Raw genomic sequence first — 21,577 nt, 5'->3', positions numbered from 1 at the left:
TTGAACAACTTATTACTAAGGCCAAATTTTGGACCGAATCGGCAGAACCGTTCGAGAGTTATCTTGCGCTCCAACCACCTCACACGGTGTCATAGGGTTTTTTTTTTGCAACTTTCAGGCTATTTTCTCCGGAAGTGTGGACTTGCCCCTGATGAAACTTGTACCGTCGTATGGAGGGCAGTGAATACAAGTTGCTAAAACAAAAATCAGAGCGATTCGAGAGATGGCCCTAAACGAAATTTTGTGTGGGAGGTACCCGAAGGAGTGGAACGATTGAGTTTATATTGAAACATTATATAAGTCTGGTATACATTTATGATGGGCAAAGTATGGACCAAATCGGTTACTCCATTCAAGAGTTATCGTGCGCACAAATTTTCCGAAAATTTTCGAACTTTTGTGGGGGAGGTACCGGAAGGAGTGGACCGATATGGCCCATCTTTGATCTTAAACTAAGTTTGGGCAAAATATTACGAAAGCCAACATTTGAATCGAATCGTTTCATCCGTTCGAGAGTTATCGTGCGCTCCAGCCAGACAGACAGACGGACGGACATTGCTCAATCGACTCCAAATTGTCTGAAACACATTTCGTCAAAACATACTTGGGGTCTAAAACCATTATTTCGATGAGGCACATTTTGCCCGTATGAAAGTCGTTAGCATAAATGCTGAGGGTATAAAAATAATGCATCAAAATGAAATATTAAAATGATTTTCGAGCATAGAGACAAGAAGAATGCGAATTTGTTTACTTCATAGGCATATGTCCATTTTTACTAACTTGATTATATTAATTAAATTTATAGTTTTTTGGCATGTTTTTTTTTTTTTTTTTTTTTTTTTTGACAAATAAGGACTATTTATATAAATTGTAAAATATTGTACAACTTTTGTGTTACGAATGTGACAAACAATATGGGTTTCCAATGAATGGTTAAGTGCGGTTAAGGGTCTGTTCGAGAATTCTTTGGACAATTTTACCGAAGGTACTCCTAGTGTCCCTGATAACAGCGATAATATGTTTTTCGTTGGCAAGTCCATGGCTAAATTATATGGTGCTCAACTGAAATGACTGTTGGAGGAATGTTTCCCAAAAAAGGATCCACTTCCAAAATTGAACTTGTCGGTCATTTCATTAGGTACCTCCCCCGCAAAACTTTTGAGCTTTAAGCCAAATCCATATATTTGTCGGGCCAAAATTCTGAAAACCCCTAAATAGATAATTTTGTTGGGAAAGAAGTGTTTCAATTAACACAGGCTGAGGGTACACCTTTGTCGGCAAAGATACTTTATTACTTGTTTTTCTTAAAAAGTCGATTTTAGTTTGCATTGAAAACCCCTCAATGACAAAAAAGATATATTCCAACATAATTGTCCTAGATCAGTAAAATTTAACACAATTTTATGATTAGTCCATATTTACATTAGGCAATTGCCCGTTTGTCGGTGAGAGAGGGTGTTGAGAGGCAAAGGGTTACCATATGCCATATGCCCCATCTCCCTTTCCTTCAAACTGACAATTGCCGCAAGGAAAATTGCCTAATGTAAATATCGACTAACATACAATATTGTTAAAGTTTATTTAAGTTTATTTTAATATTTTGTTCAATTATCTCTTTTATTTAAGTTTGAATTCAAAAAGATTTTATCCTACAATGAACTCTCCAAAGTCTATCGGTGTAAACCCAAATATGTTTAATATCTACGGTATGCGGTTGTTTATCAACTGCTCACATAGTTTTGACATACATATGACTTCCATATACCATTCAAACACATTGATTAATTTGTAATACCAAATATGAAGTAAATAATTTGTTATTGTGCTAAAAATATAACAAAACAAATGATTTATTAAAATATTTCCGTTTTTGTTGCAAAACAATTTTTTATTCACACTTTCCAATGACAACAACAGCAGCAACAACAACATATTTTCTCCCAAGATGTAGAGTTCGCATTTTCAATCATTTCAATCAATATAGGCAATTTTCACCGTACGATACATATGTACATTCATAGATATATATGTATATAAATGTGAATGTATATTAAAATATTAAATAGACATTCATAAATACTTACATACATGCGTTTCTATGTATGTTTGTGTACATAAGTATTACAAATATCTAAGACATTCTTAGACTATTTTTGATGAGACTCTCGCTGCATGTCGGAGGCATGTTGGAATGTAAACTTGTACACGTTTTTCTGTTTATTTTTAAAATTAAATTGAAATAGGCTGCGGTGTATGTTTGCGTGCCTCTTTCCTTGGTGGTGGAGGGGCCGGGCCGCTGGGATTGGGGGGCCAGAGACAATAAATATTATGGTTTGACATGTTTTATAGATATCGTTTTCCATTTTCATAAATTAGCTTAAATGTGTCATATGCAATTAACTTTGGAAAAGCGACGACATTGGCCAACAAACAATGCCACTCAGTCGTCGATTGTCGTAAAAGCAGCAATGCTAATGAACTTTTGCTAAGCATTTTCTTTAGTTGTTTTTACTTAATTTGTTTTCGTGTGTATTTCATGTATTTCTTTGTTGTTGTTTTTTTTTCTTTTGCAGTTTAACCAGGATTTGTATTCATCGTCGGGTGTACAATTGGCCTCATCGAGTGCATCGGGCAGTTCACATTCACCCTGCAGTCCCATTTTGCCACCATCGGTGAGTGCTAATGCAGCAGCGGCAGCAGTTGCCGCTGCCCACAATACAGCGGCTGCCGTGGTGGCTGCGGCAGCACAAACAGCCAATCATGCCTCCTCATCGTCTAGTTTAAGTGCAAATTTACCCCTGAGCGCGGGTAGTAGTGGCAGTGCTGGAGGAGCAGGAGGTGGTGGTGGTGGCGGCAGCAGTAGTCATGGCGGTGGTAGTCTGGTTGGCAATGTTGGTGGAGGTTTGGGTACAAATCTGGCCGGTTCAGTGGTGCATGGTGGAGCGACGGGTGGCGGTCTTATGGGTCCAAGTAGCCTAGGCAATACGTTACACAGCGGCAGCAGCGGCAGAACACATACCAAAGAAGAAGATCTGGGTTCAGTGGCACGCAATGATGCTGAAGGTAGGTAAAATATCGATGCGTTTTGTGAAAATTGTTTAAGACCGGCTTGTGGTGGCAGTTTTTTGATTTGCGGTGCATTCCAAGAAAAGGAATACCAGGACACACCGCATGTCAATTTATTACCTTTAAGAACATGCACATTTTGAAGACTTCCGAAGCAGTCTTTTATAGAATAAAAGACCTCCGTAAGACCTTCATACGAGTCTTCTATAAAATATAAGACCTCCGTAGGTGTATTCTATAAAATAGAAGAACTTTGTAAGAGTCTACTATTAAATAGATAAATTCCGTAGGAAGACCTCCGTAGGAGTCTACAATAGGATAGAGGAGATCGGAGTTTTCTATAAAAATAGAAGAACTCCATAAGAGTCTTCTATAGAATAGAAGATCTCCGTAGGAATAGAAAACCTCGCTAGAAGTCTTCTTCGCATAGAAGACCTCGGTAAGAGTCTTCTATAGAATAGAATAAATTCGCACGAATCATCTATAGCATAGCAAACCGTCTGTAGGAGTCTTCGATAGGACAGATTACCTATGTAGGAGTCTTCTATAAAACAGAAGGACTCCGTAGGAGTCTTACATAGAACAGAGTAGAAAACCTCCGTAGGAGTCTTCTATAGATAAGAAGACCTCCATAGGAGCCTTCTATAGAATAGAAGACCTCCGTAGGTGTCTTCTATAGAATAGAAGACCTCTGTAGGTGTCTTCTATAGAATAGAAGACCTCTGTAGGTGTCTTCTATAGAATAGAAGACCTCCGTAGGTGTCTTCTATAGAATAGAAGACCTCCGTAGGTGTCTTCTATAGAATAGAAGACCTCCGTAAGTGTCTTCTATAGAATAGAAGACCTCAGCAGGTGTCTTCTATAGAATAGAAGACTTCCGAAGGAGTCATCTATAGAATAGAAGACCTCCGTAAGTGTCTTCTAAAGTTTAGAAGACCTCCGTAGGTGTCTTCTATAGAATAGAAGACCTACGTAGGTGTCTTCTATAGAATAGAAGACCTCCGTAGGTGTCTTCTATAGAATAGAAGACCTCCGTATGTGTCTTCTATAGAATAGAAGACCTCCGTAGGTGTCTTCTATAGAAGATTTCCGTAGGGGTCTTCTATAGAATAGAAGACCTCGCTAGGAGTCTTCTATAGAAAAGAAAAAAATCCGCACGAATCATCTGTAGCATAGCAAACCGTCCGTAGGAGTCTTCGATAGGACAGACTACCTATGTAGAAGTCTTCTATAAAACAGAAGGACTCCGTAGGAGTCTTATGTAGAACAGAGTAGAAAACTTCCGTAAGAGTCTTCTATAGAATAGAAGACCTTCGTAGGTGTCTTCTATAGAACAGAAGACCTCCGTAGTTGTCTTCTATTGAATAGAAGACCTCCGTAGGTGTCTTCTATAGAACAGAAGACCTCCGTAGGTGTCTTCTATAGAACAGAAGACCTCTGTAGGTGTCTTCTATAGAATAGAAGACCTCCGTAGGTGTCTTCTATAGAACAGAAGACCTCCGTAGGTGTCTTCTATAAAACAGAAGACCTCCGTAGGTGTCTTCTATAGAACATAAGACCTCCGTAGGTGTCTTCTATAGAATCGAAGACCTCCGTGGGTGTCTTCTATAGAATAGAAGACTTCCGTAGGTGTCTTCAATAGTATAGAACATCTCCGTAGGTGTCTTCTATAGATTAGAAGACCTTCGTACGTATCTTCTATAGAATAAAATACCTCCGTAGGTGTCTTCTATAGAATAGAAGACCTCCGTAGGTGTCTCTATAGATTAGAAGACCTCGGTAGGTGTCTTCTATAGATTAGAAGACCTCGGTAGGTGTCTTCTATAGATTAGAAGACCTCGGTAGGTGTCTTCTATAGAATAGAAGACCTCAGTAAATATCTTCTATAGAACAGAAGACCTCCGTAGGTGTCTTTTATAGATTAGAAAACCTCCGTAGGTGTCTTCTATAGAATAGAAGACCTCTTCCGTAACTTCCGTAAGAGTCTTCTATAGAATAGAAGACCTTCGTAGGTGTCTTCTATAGAACAGAAGACCTCCGTAGGTGTCTTCTATTGAATAGAAGACCTCCGTAGGTGTCTTCTATAGAACAGAAGACCTCCGTAGGTGTCTTCTATAGAACAGAAGACCTCTGTAGGTGTCTTCTATAGAATAGAAGACCTCCGTAGTTGTCTTCTATAGAACAGAAGACCTCCGTAGGTGTCTTCTATAAAACAGAAGACCTCCGTAGGTGTCTTCTATAGAACGTAAGACCTCCGTAGGTGTCTTCTATAGAATCGAAGACCTCCGTGGGTGTCTTCTATAGAATAGAAGACTTCCGTAGGTGTCTTCAATAGTATAGAACATCTCCGTAGGTGTCTTCTATAGATTAGAAGACCTTCGTAGGTATCTTCTATAGAATAAAATACCTCCGTAGGTGTCTTCTATAGAATAGAAGACCTCCGTAGGTGTCTTCTATAGATTAGAAGACCTCGGTAGGTGTCTTCTATAGATTAGAAGACCTCGGTAGGTGTCTTCTATAGAATATAAGATCTCCGTAGGGGTCTTCTATAGAATAGAAGGCCTCGCTAGGAGTCTTCTTCGCATAGAAGACCTCAGTAAGAGTCTTCTATAGAATAGAAAAAATCCGCACGAATCATCTATAGCATAGCAAATCGTCCGTAGGAGTCTTCGATAGGACAGACTACCTATGTAGGAGTCTTCTATAAAACAGAAGGACTCCGTAGGAGTCTTATGTAGAACAGAGTAGAAAACTTCTCCGTAGGTGTCTTCTATAGAATAAAATACCTCCGTAGGTGTCTTCTATAGAATATAAGACCTCCGTAGGTGTCTTCTATAGAATAGAAGACCGCCGTAGGTGTCTTCTATAGAATAGAACATCTCCGTAGGTGTCTTCTATAGATTAGAAGACCTTCGTAGATATCTTCTTCCCGTAGGTGTAGATTCTATAGAAAATAGACCTCCGTAGGAGTCATCTATAGAATAGAAGACCGCCGTAGGTGTCTTCTATAGAATAGAACATCTCCGTAGGTGTCTTCTATAGAATAGAAGACCTCCGTAGGTGTCTTCTATAGAATGAAAGACCTCCGTAGGAGTCTTCTATACACCAAATGGCGCTTAATAGTTTTCGCTTTAGAAACTTTCAAAGTACCTCATTTTAAATACCAAATGCCCTGCAAAATTCACCCGGTTTAAGCCACAATAAATCATTATTGGCGCACGGGTGAGAGAGAAAAAACTGTGTTGAATCTCAAACCCAAATCAAAACAAATAATAAATCTTAAATATTTTGTGCCGCCACAATCAGTCAAATATGATTTCAATTTTTTTTTGGTCTCGCTTGTAAAAAATCAATGTTTCACTCAATCATTCAGAATTATGCGTTCGCATTGTGACTTCTTTTGGACAAAACAGGGATTTATGTGACCAAGCAACCAACCAGTCAGCCTTCCCAGTGAGTGGACCATGTGGTGTGGTGGTGGTGCTGGCGGTTCTGGTATATGATGATGCTCCACAAGTTAATAAGAGTTCGCTTACAACAACTCCAAGTATGCCTGTGTGCATGTCTCTGTGTGTGTGACTCCGTCTCGCAAACAGTAGGCAGTACTTGTTGAAATATGTTTGGAATGTCGTTTTATTTAATATGGTGTCGAGTCCATCTAAACGTTTAGCATTTTACGGGGTAACAGTAGCTGGCAGTAGCTGAAGCAGTTAGCGGTGGCATTTATAAATGACTAGCATTTTGTCAAGTTGTGATTAAACAAATATGACTCCTTTACGAGTTTGGTTTCTTTGTTCATCATAGCTGTGAAAGCTATGAACCATTGAATGTGACAAAGTAACCGATACTCGTCATATTTGTAATAGTTGAGGACAAAAAAGAACGATGCCTAGAGAGGAAGTGACATGGAGATTTGTGTTTAGTTGAGAGAAATTACTACGTGACACCTACATATTTGGTGAGAGTTGATAGAGACTATCTAAAATAATATCGAAATTTAAAATTAATTTGTATTGATGGATTTGGTTCCTAGCAGGCTGCTTGGGATCTTTAAAGGGACTGTAAGTTATTTTTAATTTTAAAACCATATTTTAAAAAATTAAATTGGGGTTAATCGAATTTGATTTGATTTCGGAAAAGGCAGAGAAGACTATATATTCCGATATCGCCACATATACCCTTTGGTTCTGTAAGTTTTCTTTTATTTCAACAAATCTACCAATGTGAAAATCTCAAGTAATTTACCTGAAAGTGTAGTCTACATGTGGGACATACATATTTGACTTGGTTAATTGATTACACTTAGTGAATTATTCGCCTCAGAGTTAGTGAACAGATTTAAATTCCTTTAAAATAATTTGTTTGCTTGTATCTGCCACTTGTAGTGTAGTGTTGTAGGAAATGGTAATGAGCTCCGCTCTGACCAGTGATGATCATTTAACTCCTTCGCACGAAACACAGCCGACACAGCAGCACACGTTACTAATTAATTTGCAAATTTTTTAGATAGTTCGGTGGTGGAGACATTTTTTTCGAAAAAAAAAGAAAACATAAAACGACAGACCTGCATAAAACTAAAGACAAAAACAAAAACAGTAGGGAACGAATATTTCAACATATCTACGATAAGTAAGTAGCGACATCGGCACAAGTGAGCAGCAGTAGGGGCAGTATCAGCCAGCCAGTGACAGTGGCACTGGTATGTCGGAATACATTCCAAACAAATTCCTTTGCTGATATTTATTAAATTTGAGACAACTGAGCAATAACAACAACGGCAAAACACGCAATAACAGCCACATAAACATCAACAATAACAACAACAACAGCAACAAAAATGAGAAATACGCGAATTATGGTGGCAAATAACAAACAATTCATAAAATTTAAAAACAAAACAACAACAATAAAGTGGACAGACATTATTAATTATATTTTGTTTTTTATTTATAAATAAAAAAACAGTATTTGTTATTTGTTTCAATTTAATAAAAAAGTAATAAAAATATTAAAATTTCAAATAATTTATAAATTTTTTATGACTTTTTCTAATCCCGCTGTTTTAATGTTTTTTTTATTTTAGCACGTCTTGTTGGTGGCCATCATCATCACAACGAGTCATCATGTTCCTCTGGTCCCGATTCTCCGCGCCATCATTCAATGCACCCAAGTGGTGGCCAGGGACCCAAAGATATGCCCCTGGACACCTCTAGCAGCATAAATGCCGGTCAGGGGAGAGCACAGTATTTATCAGCAACCTGCGTCGTATTTACAAATTATTCCGGTGATACAGCTAGTGTAGTGGATGAACATTTCTCCCGAGCTCTAAATAGTAGTAAAGGTAAGCAATCTAAGCAATAAAAAAAAACAAGCAAAAAACATTAAGTTCTGCTGGGACGAACTTTTTATACCCTCCACCATAAAATATTCTGAACTAAAATGGAATAATTAGTTTCCAGTTAAGTTCAAAAAATTGTCCGACCACGGATACCCCAAATGCCTAAATTTGGTAAAAAAATGTATCTAAAAATTTCTTCAATCTGTTGGTACCTTCATTTAGGGGACATACCAAAACATGGACCCAGGGACGTAGCCAGGATTTCATTTCGGGGGGGGCCCACCTGACCAAAATTTTGAAAGTTCATGTTAGCGAAAATGTCTTATTTAGCAAAGATGTAAACCTTATTTTAGACTTATTTTACTGATGAAATAATTTTCATTACTATTTTTTAATTCAAATGGCGTAAGATTTCTTGGCCAATTTTATCTTGTTTTTAGATATTTTTCGACAATATGACACTCTTAACATATGGTCAAAACAATGAATATAATTATTAATAATCCCATATATTTTTGGGCGTATCATTTATCAAATAATTCACAACTACAGTGAATGTTATGAAATTCAGTGATACCACGTCGGTAACACCAAAAGAAAGCGAATACAATCGGAAAACCTTAGAAATATCATAACATTTAATTTTCAAACAAAGAATTTCTGAAGGCCGAGAACTAATGCTGAGCAATAGTTAGTCTATCCATCAAGAAATTCTAGCACCTAATCGCGGTTAAGTAAATGACAAATTCTGTCGCCAAATCGTGCATCTGTCAATAGACTAATTTTGGCGTCCAATCGTCTGACTTCACTTATAGAAATTCTGGTTTCCTAACCTGGATCGTCTCATAAATTGATCAGAAACAAGGGAAAGTCTGGAATCCAGTCTTAAATTCTTTTAAAATGCAATTATGTCGCCCAATCCAAGGTATATACCTGTATATATTCTTTTAGCAAAAATCCATAAACACAGTTTTTCCCAATCTACATTGTTTATACTCTCAGCCTTTAGCCAAAATGTGCCTCATCGAAATTATGGCTATAGGGCCAAAGTGTGTTTCGAAGAAATCTGTGTCAGAAAACTTGGAGTCGACTTAGTTATGTCTGTTCGTCTGGTTAGCTGCATGGAGAGCACGATAATTCTCAAACATATCAACCGATTCGGTCCAAAATTTGGCCTTCGTGATATTTTGATCAACTTCGAAGATGAGCCATACCGATCTACTCTTACGGCAAACTTCCGCAAAGTATTTCAAAAATTTTCTGCGAAGTACTGTTTAAGACCTCCCTGGATAAGCTGTGTAAGCTTAAGACCTCAATGGTCATGGCTTCACTTCCTTTATGCTAATAATTTAGTTATAAGTAAAAATATGAAATAAATAAGTTAATAAATAAAAAGAACTCTCTGGAAATGCTTTGCTTTTTTGAAACAAGTGTTCTCGGGGCCCCTATTACTACAGTACAAGTTTTTCAGAGGCAAGTCTATACTTCCAGAGAAAATGGCCCGAAAGCTGTAAAGAACACCTAATACAATCATGTGTAGTGGCTAGTGCGCACGATAACTTTCGAACCGGACACTGCGTTGGTCCAAACTTTGTTTATGGCAATATTTCAGCGAGCCGTATATATACAAAACTCGAAGATGGTGCTTTCCGGTCTACTGCTTCTGGTATTTTCCCCCCAAATTTCAAGAATTTTAGCTAAAGTGGTATGCGCGAGTTTTCTTGAAAGGAGCAACAGATTTGGTCCAAACTTTGGATTTAGTAATATTTTTTCCAAACATAGTTTGTACTCGAAAATGGGCCATACTGCGGTACCTCCCTCACAAACCTTCAAAAAAGTTGTTAAAGTGCAGTTTAAAGTCCATTTGAGGATCATTAGAAATGTTTACTGAAGGTATTCCTTGTGTTTAGAGCGGTATTATGTTTTTCGTGGGCAACTCCATATTTCCTGATATAAGGGTCAAAAGGTGAAAATTATACTGTGGCGAACTGAAATGACTGGTGGGCGCAATATCTTTTAAAGGAAGGACTCCCAAAATAAGATCTACTCCTAAAATGAACTATGTCGGTCCAGTCCATTTCTCTATACCTCCTCCGCAACACTTGTGATCAATGATACAAATCCATATTTTGTTTGCAAGTTCATACATCCGAAAACGACTACACATTTCTGAAAATCTCCTAATACATAGTTTTTGGGTTTAAGGATTTTGGCTGTGTAGTCGCTATTCGATCTGCCTACAGATGCAAGTTTCAATTCACACAGGCTCAGGGTATATCCCTGTCCGCAAAGTCGAGTGGTACTTGTTGAGATTTTGACGAAGAAGAACCTGTTTCCGATCAGTTTTTAGATTTCGTTTGTCGTCAGAAAGTCCTTTACCGAAGGAGGAAAAATTAACATTTCTAGAAATGTGCACCCATTGAAAGTACTCCCCAAATACAATTGCTGTGGATTTCTATGACATTTTCTTCTGCTTTTATTTAAAGAGTAATCGACAGAAAAATCATTGAAGATGAAATTCATTGTAATTTTGAAATATTGGAAATAATATGTAATAAATTAATATATATAAAGTAGAAAAATGTTTGTACGTTTGTATGGAGTTTATGGACTCAAAAGCCGCTGAACTGATCATCCTGAAATTTTCAGAGTATATCACTACATGGTCTGAAAGTAACATAGGCTCTAACAATTTCTGAAATTCCGCGTTGATCCGGAGATTTAGCATCAGAATCACAGGTACCTTCAAAAAATTTAGATTTTTATGCAAATATCTATAGAATGGTAACAGATAATGTCTCCAAATTTTGGATGTGTGCAGGAATTTGCTCTAGAAATAAATTTGCCAAATTATATTGAAATCGGTTCAGATTTGGATATAGCGCCCATATATATTTTCGTCCGATTTCATGTATTTTATGCATTAAACACCCTATGTATGTCCAATTTGAATGACATTTGGAATGTATGGCGGAATTGGGTCTAGAAAACATTTTCCAAATTATATTGAAATCGGTTCAGATTTGGATATAGCTCATATATATATTTTCGTCCGACTTCATGTATTTGATGCACCAAACACGCTTTATATACCCAATTTTAATGAAAGTTGGAATGAGTGACGAAAATTGGCCTGCAAATATATTTGTCAAAATATATTTTACATTATTCGGGGTAGCGAAGCGCACCGGGTTCAGCTAGTAAAATATAAACATTGACCTCAAGCTCAACAATCTTGATTTTATTAACATTCGAAAGGTCGAACAAAACACAAAAATTCGACAGAAATATCTTTTTGTCCAATAGACATTTACGACACTGCGGTGGAACAGAAATTATATCATAAAAAATGGTTGATATAAGTCGTGTTCCTTTACGTGCCTGAGGTTACCAGTTTTCACCACTTTTTACCCGCAAAGTGTTCCTTTACTTTTAAAAGCGTACAATTTATATGTAAGTAAAGGAACAGACCAATAGTATTTCTATTGCAAAATTCAAGCATAATAAAGAATTTGTTCATTATAAAAACGTGTTAGAGAAAATATACACAAACACTTAAAACCACAAAGATTAAGCAACGGTTTTATCTTTTATTGTTGAATTGCTCTTATAAAAAAAATTCAAAAACAAAATATCGCAAAAATGTTTTTTTCTAGATGTTGTTTATAAGCCAAAGTATTGGACGTAATATGTTACAAAGGTTCAATAAATACCAATAAACGTTTTGTTCTGAACTCAGTAACACTTACAGTCAGCCTAAAATTCCGATTAAACGCTTAAACAACACATTAAAACTTAACAAGAAATATGCATAAAATTGCTCAAAAAGCCTAACTTGTTCATTATTTTTATATTTTCAAATATGTTGGATAATAAGTATACCAATGTAGTTAAATAATTCTCTGTAATACTTCCTTTAACTACTAACTACTTTACATATTTCTTGAACAATTTAAAACAGTTTAAAATTTTACTCAAAAATTAAAAAATGTGTAACATAAGCTAATATCCTATGGGAACTAAAATCATTTCGGGGGGGGGCCCGGGCCCCCCGGGCCCCCCCCTGGCTACGTCGGTGCATGGACCTATGTTAACGAGTTTTGGTGGAGAAGTTTCGTGACCGCTGAAAACCTCAAGCGTAAAATTTCTATTAAAAATTGTAGCTAAAACCCTCAAAATACCGAAAATCGGTTTGTATCGTTATATGGGGGATATTCCAAAACATGGACCTATATTGACGATTTTTGATGGAGAAGTTTGGGGACCACTGGGATCCTCAAATGCCAAATTACAGCTAGTTGGGCGAAAAAAATTTAGCTAAAATCCCCAAAATCGGGCTATACCAAAACGTGGACCTATGTTGACAATTTTTAGTGGAGAAGTTGTTAAGTCATTGATAACCTCATATGTCAATTTTCAGCTAATTCGGTAAAAAATGTAGCTAAAATACCTTAAACCAAGAGGTACCGTTATGGTGGGACCTTTACCAAGACGTGGATCTATCTCCACCATTTTTGTTGCTGAAGTTTTGTTGACCTCTTTAAACTGCAAGTGCCAAATTGGAGCCAACTTGGGCGGAAAATTTAGCTATAATCCCCAAAAATACTTTAAATCGGAAGGTACCGTTACATGGGGTTACACAAATACGTAAACCTATCTTGACAATTTTTAGTGGATATTTCAGAAATTGGGAGTGATCGGGTCTTAATGCTAAAATATGTAACACGGGTCGGGAAAACGGGCACGTTCGTAAGTTTATATAGCCTATTTGATCCAGTGGCCAACCCTGTATATCATCTGAAAATGAATTGGAAATCGGTTCAGAAGTTTTGGAGATATAACATATTTAAGAAATGGGCGTGCTAAAAGTGTTTTAAAATAAGGAGGGCATGGGGGAGGTAACCCATCCCATCCAATTCAAAAAAATGTATAGCCTATTTTCAACACGGGTGTTCATGGTGGGCCATCGTTGTACATTCTCGGAAATTTTAAAGAAAATGGGCTCAGTATTTTCAGAGATATAGCGTACCTAACAAAGTGGGCATGGTCGGGTCTTTAAGCCCTAAATAAGTACCTAGGGTCGGAGATTCCACCACCGTTGTCTCACAAATTTATTTTCTGAGCCATACGTTAGTAAGTTTTGTTGCAAAGACAGAGTTTTAATAAAATAGGACAAAGGGGAGGTACCCCGCCCCCGCAGAAATTCAACAAAATATATAGCCTATTTGCACCAGGGGTCATCACTATCCATTCTCTGAAATTTTCAAGAAAATCGGTGTAGTAGTTTTGGATATATAAGATATTTAAAAAGTGGGCGTGGTCTGGTTCCAAATGAGTACATAGGGTCGGAGGCACAACCACCATTGTCCCCAAATTATTTTTCTCACCGATACGTTCTTCAGTTTTGTTAAAATATCGTTTTCAAAGAAATATGGCATAGAGGAGGTTCCACCCCCCACGGGTTCAGCAAAATATATAATCTATTTTCACCATGGGTCCTCCCAGTACATTCTCTGAAATTTTCAAGAAAATCGGTTAAGCAATTTTTGAAATATAAGCTATTTAAAAAAGTGGGCTGGGTCGGGTCTTTAGGCCCCAAATCAGTACCCAGGGTCGGAGGCACAACAACCATTGTCTCGCAAGTTAATTTCCTATCCGTACGTTCGTTAATTTTTTTAAAAATAAAGTTTTTTAAAAAATAGGGCATGGGAGGAGTTACCCCGCCCCCTCCGAAATTCAACAAAATATTCACCACGGGTCCTCCCAGTAGATTCTCCGAAATTTTCAAGAAAATCGGTTAAGCAGTTTTTGATATATAAGCTATTTAAAAAAGTGGGCGTGGTCGGGTCTTTAGGTCCCAAATTAGTAGCTAGGATCTCGCAAATTAATTTTCTCTCCGATACGTTCGTCAGCTTTGCTAAAATAGCGTTTTTAAAAAATAGGGCATAGGGGAGGTAGCCCACCCCCTCCGAAATGCAACAAAATATATAGCCTATTTTCACCAACGGTGTTCCCTGTACATTCTCTGAAATTTTCAAGAAAATCGGTTCAGCCGTTTTTGAGTCTATACGGAACATACAAACACATAAACATACAAACATACACACATTGTCTTTTATATATAAGAAGATTTGACACTTCATACTCGAACAGCTGGTGTGGTAGATTCTTGCAGTACTGGAACAAACCAATATTTTTTCTGTTTGATACAGAACATCTTAGACTTTAAATCCCTACAAGATTAAAAACGTAAATTCATTCATTTTGGGATAAATAAGCTAACATTAACAAAAATGTTGGTTTTCTATTCTACTGACGTTGAGTGTATATTGGGAACCGTATTTTCAAATATTAAAAAATATTCTATGAAAAAAAATTAATCTATAAATTTAAATAGTGTATCAAATATCTTGTAATCCTATTCTAAATCACCATGCCCAGATGCAAATCTATTAAGACATTTTCTCTCGATCTACACTTGTCCGACTCCTCTCAAATATTACAAATCTTACAAACACTCATATCCTTGTACAAGTACTTTATCATTTGTAAAGATCAAAAGTGTTTGGAGCTGTCATGTAAATGTCATGCACAGATTTCACTTCATTCAACTGATGATTCGCAGCCTCAAAATAATGAAATACGAAATTACACATATCATTTGCTCATTAACAATTGGGAGTGAACAGCAACGTTCTACCCAGTTTGCGAGTAGGATACATTTCACTTCATTTCATTTAAGGGCTCATTTCATGCTGCGACAGGCGTCGGCTCTCCATTTCTTATTCTCGTTTTGATTTCTTAGAAAAAAGTGGCAACATGACACAGAACATGAGTAGTAAGTAGCAACAACACCATCACCTAATGTTTGTGGTTGTCAACGTCGTCATCATCAGCAGCAACAGCATCATCATTGTGGGGCTGTGTGACAGCTACAGTGACAATGCCGCCACATCTTAATATAAATTCCCAACACCAAAGAGTTTAAATGGGACATTTTGTTCAATTTTGTGGGTCTCATGGCTTTGCCGTTTTTTTGCGTTTGTCTTTTGTTGACGGCATATTTTTTAAGTACATCATCGAAAAACACATGTCACACTTGGACGGAAAGTTTGGTAATATTGTCAAAATGTTGACAAATTATAATTTTATTATGAAGTTGTTTACTCTTGTGTCCCTTTGCTATTAGATAATCATTTATTTTTTTTTTTGTTAAACTCTCCTTGAAAATCTTAACAGTTGGGGTAAAGTGGGTACAAGTTTGTTGGTAGTTATTGGTCCATGTTAATGCAGTCTTGACTTCATTCCGCCCGTGTACGATGAGCTGCTACCGCTTGCAGAGGTGCCCTATATGTCCCATCCTAACCTAGATCTCCAGTTTTCGTGTTGAGTCTCGTTACATTTTATCGGATTTGAACCTGAAATATATAGAGATCCAAGGCAATGATTCGATCGTACGTCCAACATACCTGTAGGGCGATTCTCTATCTCATTTTTGAGTTACCGACAAAATTCGGTAACTTTAAAACTCAAAATTATGAATGAAAAGTTCAAATAAAAGTTGACAACACTGTTGCTATCAGTAGAACTTAACGACTACTTTTTACTGGTCGCTAACTTACCGAATAATATTGTTAATTACCGAAATTATAAGCATATTAATTTTAGCGATTTTGAGTTAGAGAATCGCACTACTGACGATAAATTAATTTAGTTCATTTTGACTTTGTCTGATCACAGTTAAGTTCAGTACAAATTGTTTGGAATGTCGATTTTTTGCAATTATCGATAACTGTCAAAGTGTCCAACCACCCGGCTGGACAACATAAATTGTTCAACATTTCCTGAGTATTTCAGCCACGTAAAACTTCTCTACAAGCGGTGTCTTAAGACACGCCGTTCGGACTCGGCGATAAACAGTAGGTCCCATATCATTGAGCAAAATATGAATCGGGTGCGCTCATTGATATGAGAGAAGTCTCCCTTGTTCCGTCTGGGATATATGTGGAACAATTATTACACACAGTCAGTTTTGACTGTCGATTTTTCGGAAATATCGATTGCTGTCAAAGTTACAAATAACCACAAAACATTTTGTGGGTACCTTATGACTTACAAAAATGAACGGCCAGGTATAAAGTATATACATATATGTATATTCTTGATCAGGATAAAATACTAAGACGATCTAGTCATGTCCATCCGTCTGTTTTTAATCGCTTTTCTGTCCGCAATAATTGAGATAGAAAATGGGCTATATCGGCCCATGTTTTGGTATAACTCCTATATAACAGTATATCCGGATTTTTGGTAGGATTATAGCTACGTTTTTTAGCCGATCTAACTGAAATTTCACATTTGAGGTTTCTAATAGCCAAGTAATTTCTCCACTAAAAATGTTCAAGATTTTAGGTATTTTGAATATTTTAGCTACATTTTCCGTCCAACTTGGCTTCAATTTGGCACTTGAAATTTCAGGAGGTCAAACAACTTCTGCACAAAAAGGTGGAGATAAATCCACATCTTGGTATAGGCCCCATATAACGGTACATACAGAATTAAAGTATTTTAAATATATTTTTTAACCGAATTTGTTGAAATTTGACATTTGAGGTTCCCAATGACCAAAAAAATTCTCTACTTAAAATTGCCAAGATAGGTCCACGTTTTGGTATAGCCCCCAGATAACGGTACCTCCAGATTTAATGTATTTTGGGGATTTTTGTTCCTTTTAGTTGATCGAACTATCTGTAATTTGGCATTTGAGGTTCTCAGTGGTCCCGAAAATTCTCCATTAAAAATCTTTAAAATAGGTCCATGTTTTTTATAGATTCCTTATAAAAGTGCGCCTCGATTTTCGATATTTTGACGATTTTAGCTACAATTTTTGACCGAACTATCTGGTATTTGACATTTGAGGTGCTCAGTTTTCTTCTCCACCAAAAATCGTCCACATAGATCAGTTTATTTGTATAACCCCTATAGAAAGGTACCTCGCAATTTTCGGTGTTTTTAGGACTTTAGATACAATCGGAACCCCTTGTTATTTGACATTTGCAATCTACATAGGTCCATGTTTTGATATATCCACCATATAAAGGTACCTACAGATTGAAGATATTTTTAGATATATTTTAACTAACGTATACAGTTGGGGTATCCGTGGTCGAGTAATTTTTGCACGTAACAGGAAACAATTTTAGTTCAGAACATTTTATGGTGGATAGTTTTGAGCGTGTCTTTTAAAAACTTAAAACGTTTGCGCGTATCATCATAATTGGAGGATTTTTACACCCTCAGCATTTATGCTAACGAGGGTATATACACTTTCATACGGGCAAAATGTGCCTCATCGAAATAATGGTTTTAGACCCCAAGTATGTTTGGACGAAATGTGTTTCAGACAATTTGGAGTTGATTTAGCCAAGTCCGTACGTCTGTTTGTCTGGCTGGCTGGAGCGCACGATAACACTCGAACGGATCAACCGATTCGGTCCAAATTTGGCTTTCGTTATATTTTTCCCAAACTTAGTTTAAGTTCGAAGATGGGTTATATCGGTCCACTCCTTCCGGTACTTCCCCCACAAAAGTTCGAAAATGTTCGGAAAATTTGTGCGCACGATAACTCTTGAAGAAAGTAACCTATTTGGCATGTACTTTGTACATCGTGAAATTTCTATCAGACTTAGATGATGTTCCAATATGGACTCAATAGGTCCACTCCTTCGGGTACCTCCCACACAAAATTTCAAAAAAGTTCAGTTTAGGGCCTGCTCTCGAATCGCTTTGATTTTTGTTGTAGCAACTTGTATTCACTGCCTTCAATACGAAGATATAAGTTTCATCAGGGGCAAGTCCATACTTCCTGAGAAAATAGTCAGAAAGGTATAAAAGCCCCCATGACACCGTGTGTACTGGTTGGAGCGCAAGCTAACTCTTGAACGGATCTGCCGTTTCGGTCTAAAATGTGGCCTTCGTAATATTTTGTGCAAACTAAATTTAAGTTCGAAGATAAGCCACATCAGTTCACTTCTTCAGGTACTTCCCCCACCAAAGTTCAAAAATGTTCCGAAAAATTGTGCGCACGATAACTCTTGATGGGAGTGACCGATTTGGTCCATACTTTACACATCCTAATATTTCTACCAGATATAGACCAGGTTCGAATATGGACAATATTTGTCCACTCTTTCGGGTACCTGCCACACAAAATTTTGGATAAATTCACTTTAAGACCTGCTCTCGAATCACTTTGATTTTTGTTGAAGCAACTTGCATTCGCTGCCTCAATTACGACAAAAAAAGTTTTTTCAGGGGCAAGTCCATACTTTTTGAGAACACAGCCCAAAAGTTGTGAAAACCACTATGGCACCATATGTGGTGGTTGGAGAGCTCGAACCGAATACGGCGTTCGTCCACACTTTGGATATTGTAATATTTCTTCGAATATTAGATGAAATTCGAAGGTGGTGCTTATAGGTCCACTCCTTCCAGCACCTCCCCCACAAAAGTTCGAAAATATTCACTAAAATGGTACGCTCGATTTCTCCTAGTCCAAACTTTGGATCTCTAAATATTGTCGAAACTTAGTTTATGTTCAAAATTGGGCCCTTTCTGTCCAATCCTTGTGGTACCACCCACATAAATGTTCAACATTTTTGTGTGGTTAAAGGTCTGTACGAGGTCCTTTCGACATTTTACCGAATGTTTTCCTAGTGGCCCTGTTTACAGCGATATTATGTTTTTTCGTAGGCTAGTGTAATAAATAGCTCTATCTATCGATATCCCCGCAAATGTTTGAGCTTTAATCCTATTCATACTTTTGACGGTTCATGCGCCCAAAATTTTGAAAACCCCCCCAAATACATTTTTTTTTGGGAAAAAATATTTCAATCCACACAGGCTGAGGGTATATCTCTGTCGGCAAGGCCGACTGATTCTTTTTGCTTGTTTTTCATTTCTTTCGCTATATCTACAGTCAAAGTTTTCTATAAGCTATTGGATACAAAAAATAGTGCGCTATAGAAAAACTTCGTTATAAGGAGATAATTTTGTGTGATTTTTATCTAAAAAGCCTGCTAAATAATACAAAGATAACACTCTTTATGAGGACTTCTTTTTCCTAGATCCGTCAGTAGTGCGCGATTCTGTAAATGTTTATTCGGTTACCGATCGATAGAAACGGTAAAATTAAAAAAAAAAATGAATGAAATGTTGAAGTCATAGTTGCTATCGGCAGAGCTTAGCGATTACTTTATTTGCATCGCTAACTTACCTGAAATTTTCGTTATTTTGCGAAATTATTCACTGATTTTTTGTTGAGTTACAGAATCTCACGACTGAACTATTTTTGAACAAATTATTCCATTTTCTGACAAGTAATTCTTCCTATAGAAAGGTAACCTGGTAATGATTTTATGTTAATCTCTTGAACTACATTTCAGAACCTACTTAAATGTGGAGTTAATCCATTTTCCCAGTCGTCTGCACACACACATCCATGTACCTACTTTTGTACTTCATTATTTATGGTTATTTAAAATTCTAACATTTTTTTCATAACACCAAACAAAATTTTAAATTTTTCTGGGCATATCATTGAACATTGCAAACAAATACTTTGGCCCATAATCGTTCAATGTGACGTTGTATTACAACAACAACAACAACTGCAACAAAAAACCTTAAACAACTGCAATTGCAATCATTTTGTCGAAGAGTTTTGTTTTGTTTCATTTCAATTCGTTTTTTGCTCCGTTTGGCTACAAACAAAAATAATTCAAGCAAAAAATTTCAGAGACTTTTTGTCGGTTAAATGCGAACAAAAATAGAATGGAATGTGTTCGATCGACTAAAAACAGAAATCGAAAACCAAACGAACGAAGCGAACAAAAAAAAAAGAAATCATGCAATTCGAGGAATTTGCATTTACGAGTATATCAAAGCGGCATCTAATTAAATTGTTGCTTGTTCTTATCGTCGTCGTAGTGGTAGTCGTCGTCGACGAATGGCGTATGGCGAATTGCAAACGAATTCTGTTAACCCAGTCGACGAGAAGGCCAGACCAAAGGAGATCGCCAAGATGTTGGCAGCATCAATTGCCAATACCCTGCTGCTGAGAGTGGATTTGAGTTACATACATATGTACATATAAGTACATGTGAATGTGTGTATGTGCCTACAATTACAGAGCCATATTTTAACCAATGAAACGACAAAATACCTTCCTTCTTTTCTACTTCTTCAGCTGGTAAGGCGGCTGGCTGCAGCATGCAGTTCGAGGCTGGTATTTTTAGCCAAATAACAAATGTGATTGCTTTTAAATTGTTTTCATTTTGTGATATTTTTGTGTTTGCCCACTTTTGTTTTTGGGTGCGAGGGGATTTTGTAAAAAGGAAGTGGCAAGGGATAGGAAAGGTATGCCATTTTTGTGATGTTTCGCTTTAAATTTTACCGGGGCACATGTGCATAAGGACACATGCGAACACCCGTCACAGTATTTGGTGGCTTTTGGTGGGACGATCGATTGACGTCAGTTTGTTGGTTGACATCAACTAGCCAGCCAGCTAGTTGAGGAACTAACCGAGTAACTGACTGGCTGGCTGGTTGGCCGGCTAGTTGAGTGCGACCGTTGGCTAATTGAGTAATGAATGCATTTAAAAACCGCCATGAATCCAAGTGGCATGTGATGGTATTCGCCATTGGCATATGAACGGAGCAAACTGGCAAGCGTTTAGAATTCCGTAGACATTTTACAACCAAATGCCAATGTAACAACAACAAGAACAGCAGCGAAACAACGTCAACATCAAGAAGACGAGAAAAACGCCAAAAATATTCGTTGATGTTTTGTCAACACCCAAAAGTGCACCCCCAGAACAAAACAAACGCGGAGACCAGGCCAGTCAGTCACTTAACCGCCAACACAGCACAAGAAAAAAAAAAACAACAGCTTACAAATATTTATTTTTCCCCTCATTTTCTTAATTGTAAATTCTTCTTCGCCCAGTTTTCTTGGCTCATTTTCTTATTCTTCGGTTCGTTCAGCAAATTTAGCAATAAAATGCAAATAAGTCGTGTAAGTGATCATAAAAAATCAATTCCTAATCTTCAATTCTTAACCAAAAGTATTTAGAAAATATTTAGTGGTGTGTGCCTTGTTGTTTGTGG

General features: G+C 37.1%; 2 protein-coding genes across 2 annotated transcripts in view; one reads left to right on the top strand and one right to left on the bottom strand.

The window, feature by feature from the left end:
• Positions 1–21,577, bottom strand: part of Xrcc2 (X-ray repair cross complementing 2) — a 231,373-nt gene that overhangs the window by 15,128 nt on the left and 194,668 nt on the right. The gene's annotated exons all lie outside the window — the stretch shown is intronic.
• Positions 1–21,577, top strand: part of vg (transcription factor vestigial) — a 71,887-nt gene that overhangs the window by 29,586 nt on the left and 20,724 nt on the right. Inside the window, exons 4-5 of the mRNA XM_073955251.1 lie at positions 2,577–3,066; positions 8,153–8,410. Of these exons, the coding sequence (XP_073811352.1) occupies positions 2,577–3,066; positions 8,153–8,410 (748 nt within the window). The remainder of the gene's footprint in view (positions 1–2,576; positions 3,067–8,152; positions 8,411–21,577) is intronic.

Source organism: Musca autumnalis, unplaced genomic scaffold, assembly GCF_047663935.1.
Source record: "Musca autumnalis isolate F117 unplaced genomic scaffold, ASM4766393v1 scaffold_5, whole genome shotgun sequence".
Classification (NCBI taxonomy): domain Eukaryota; kingdom Metazoa; phylum Arthropoda; class Insecta; order Diptera; family Muscidae; genus Musca; species Musca autumnalis.
This window is presented reverse-complemented; position numbering and strand designations above follow the sequence as displayed.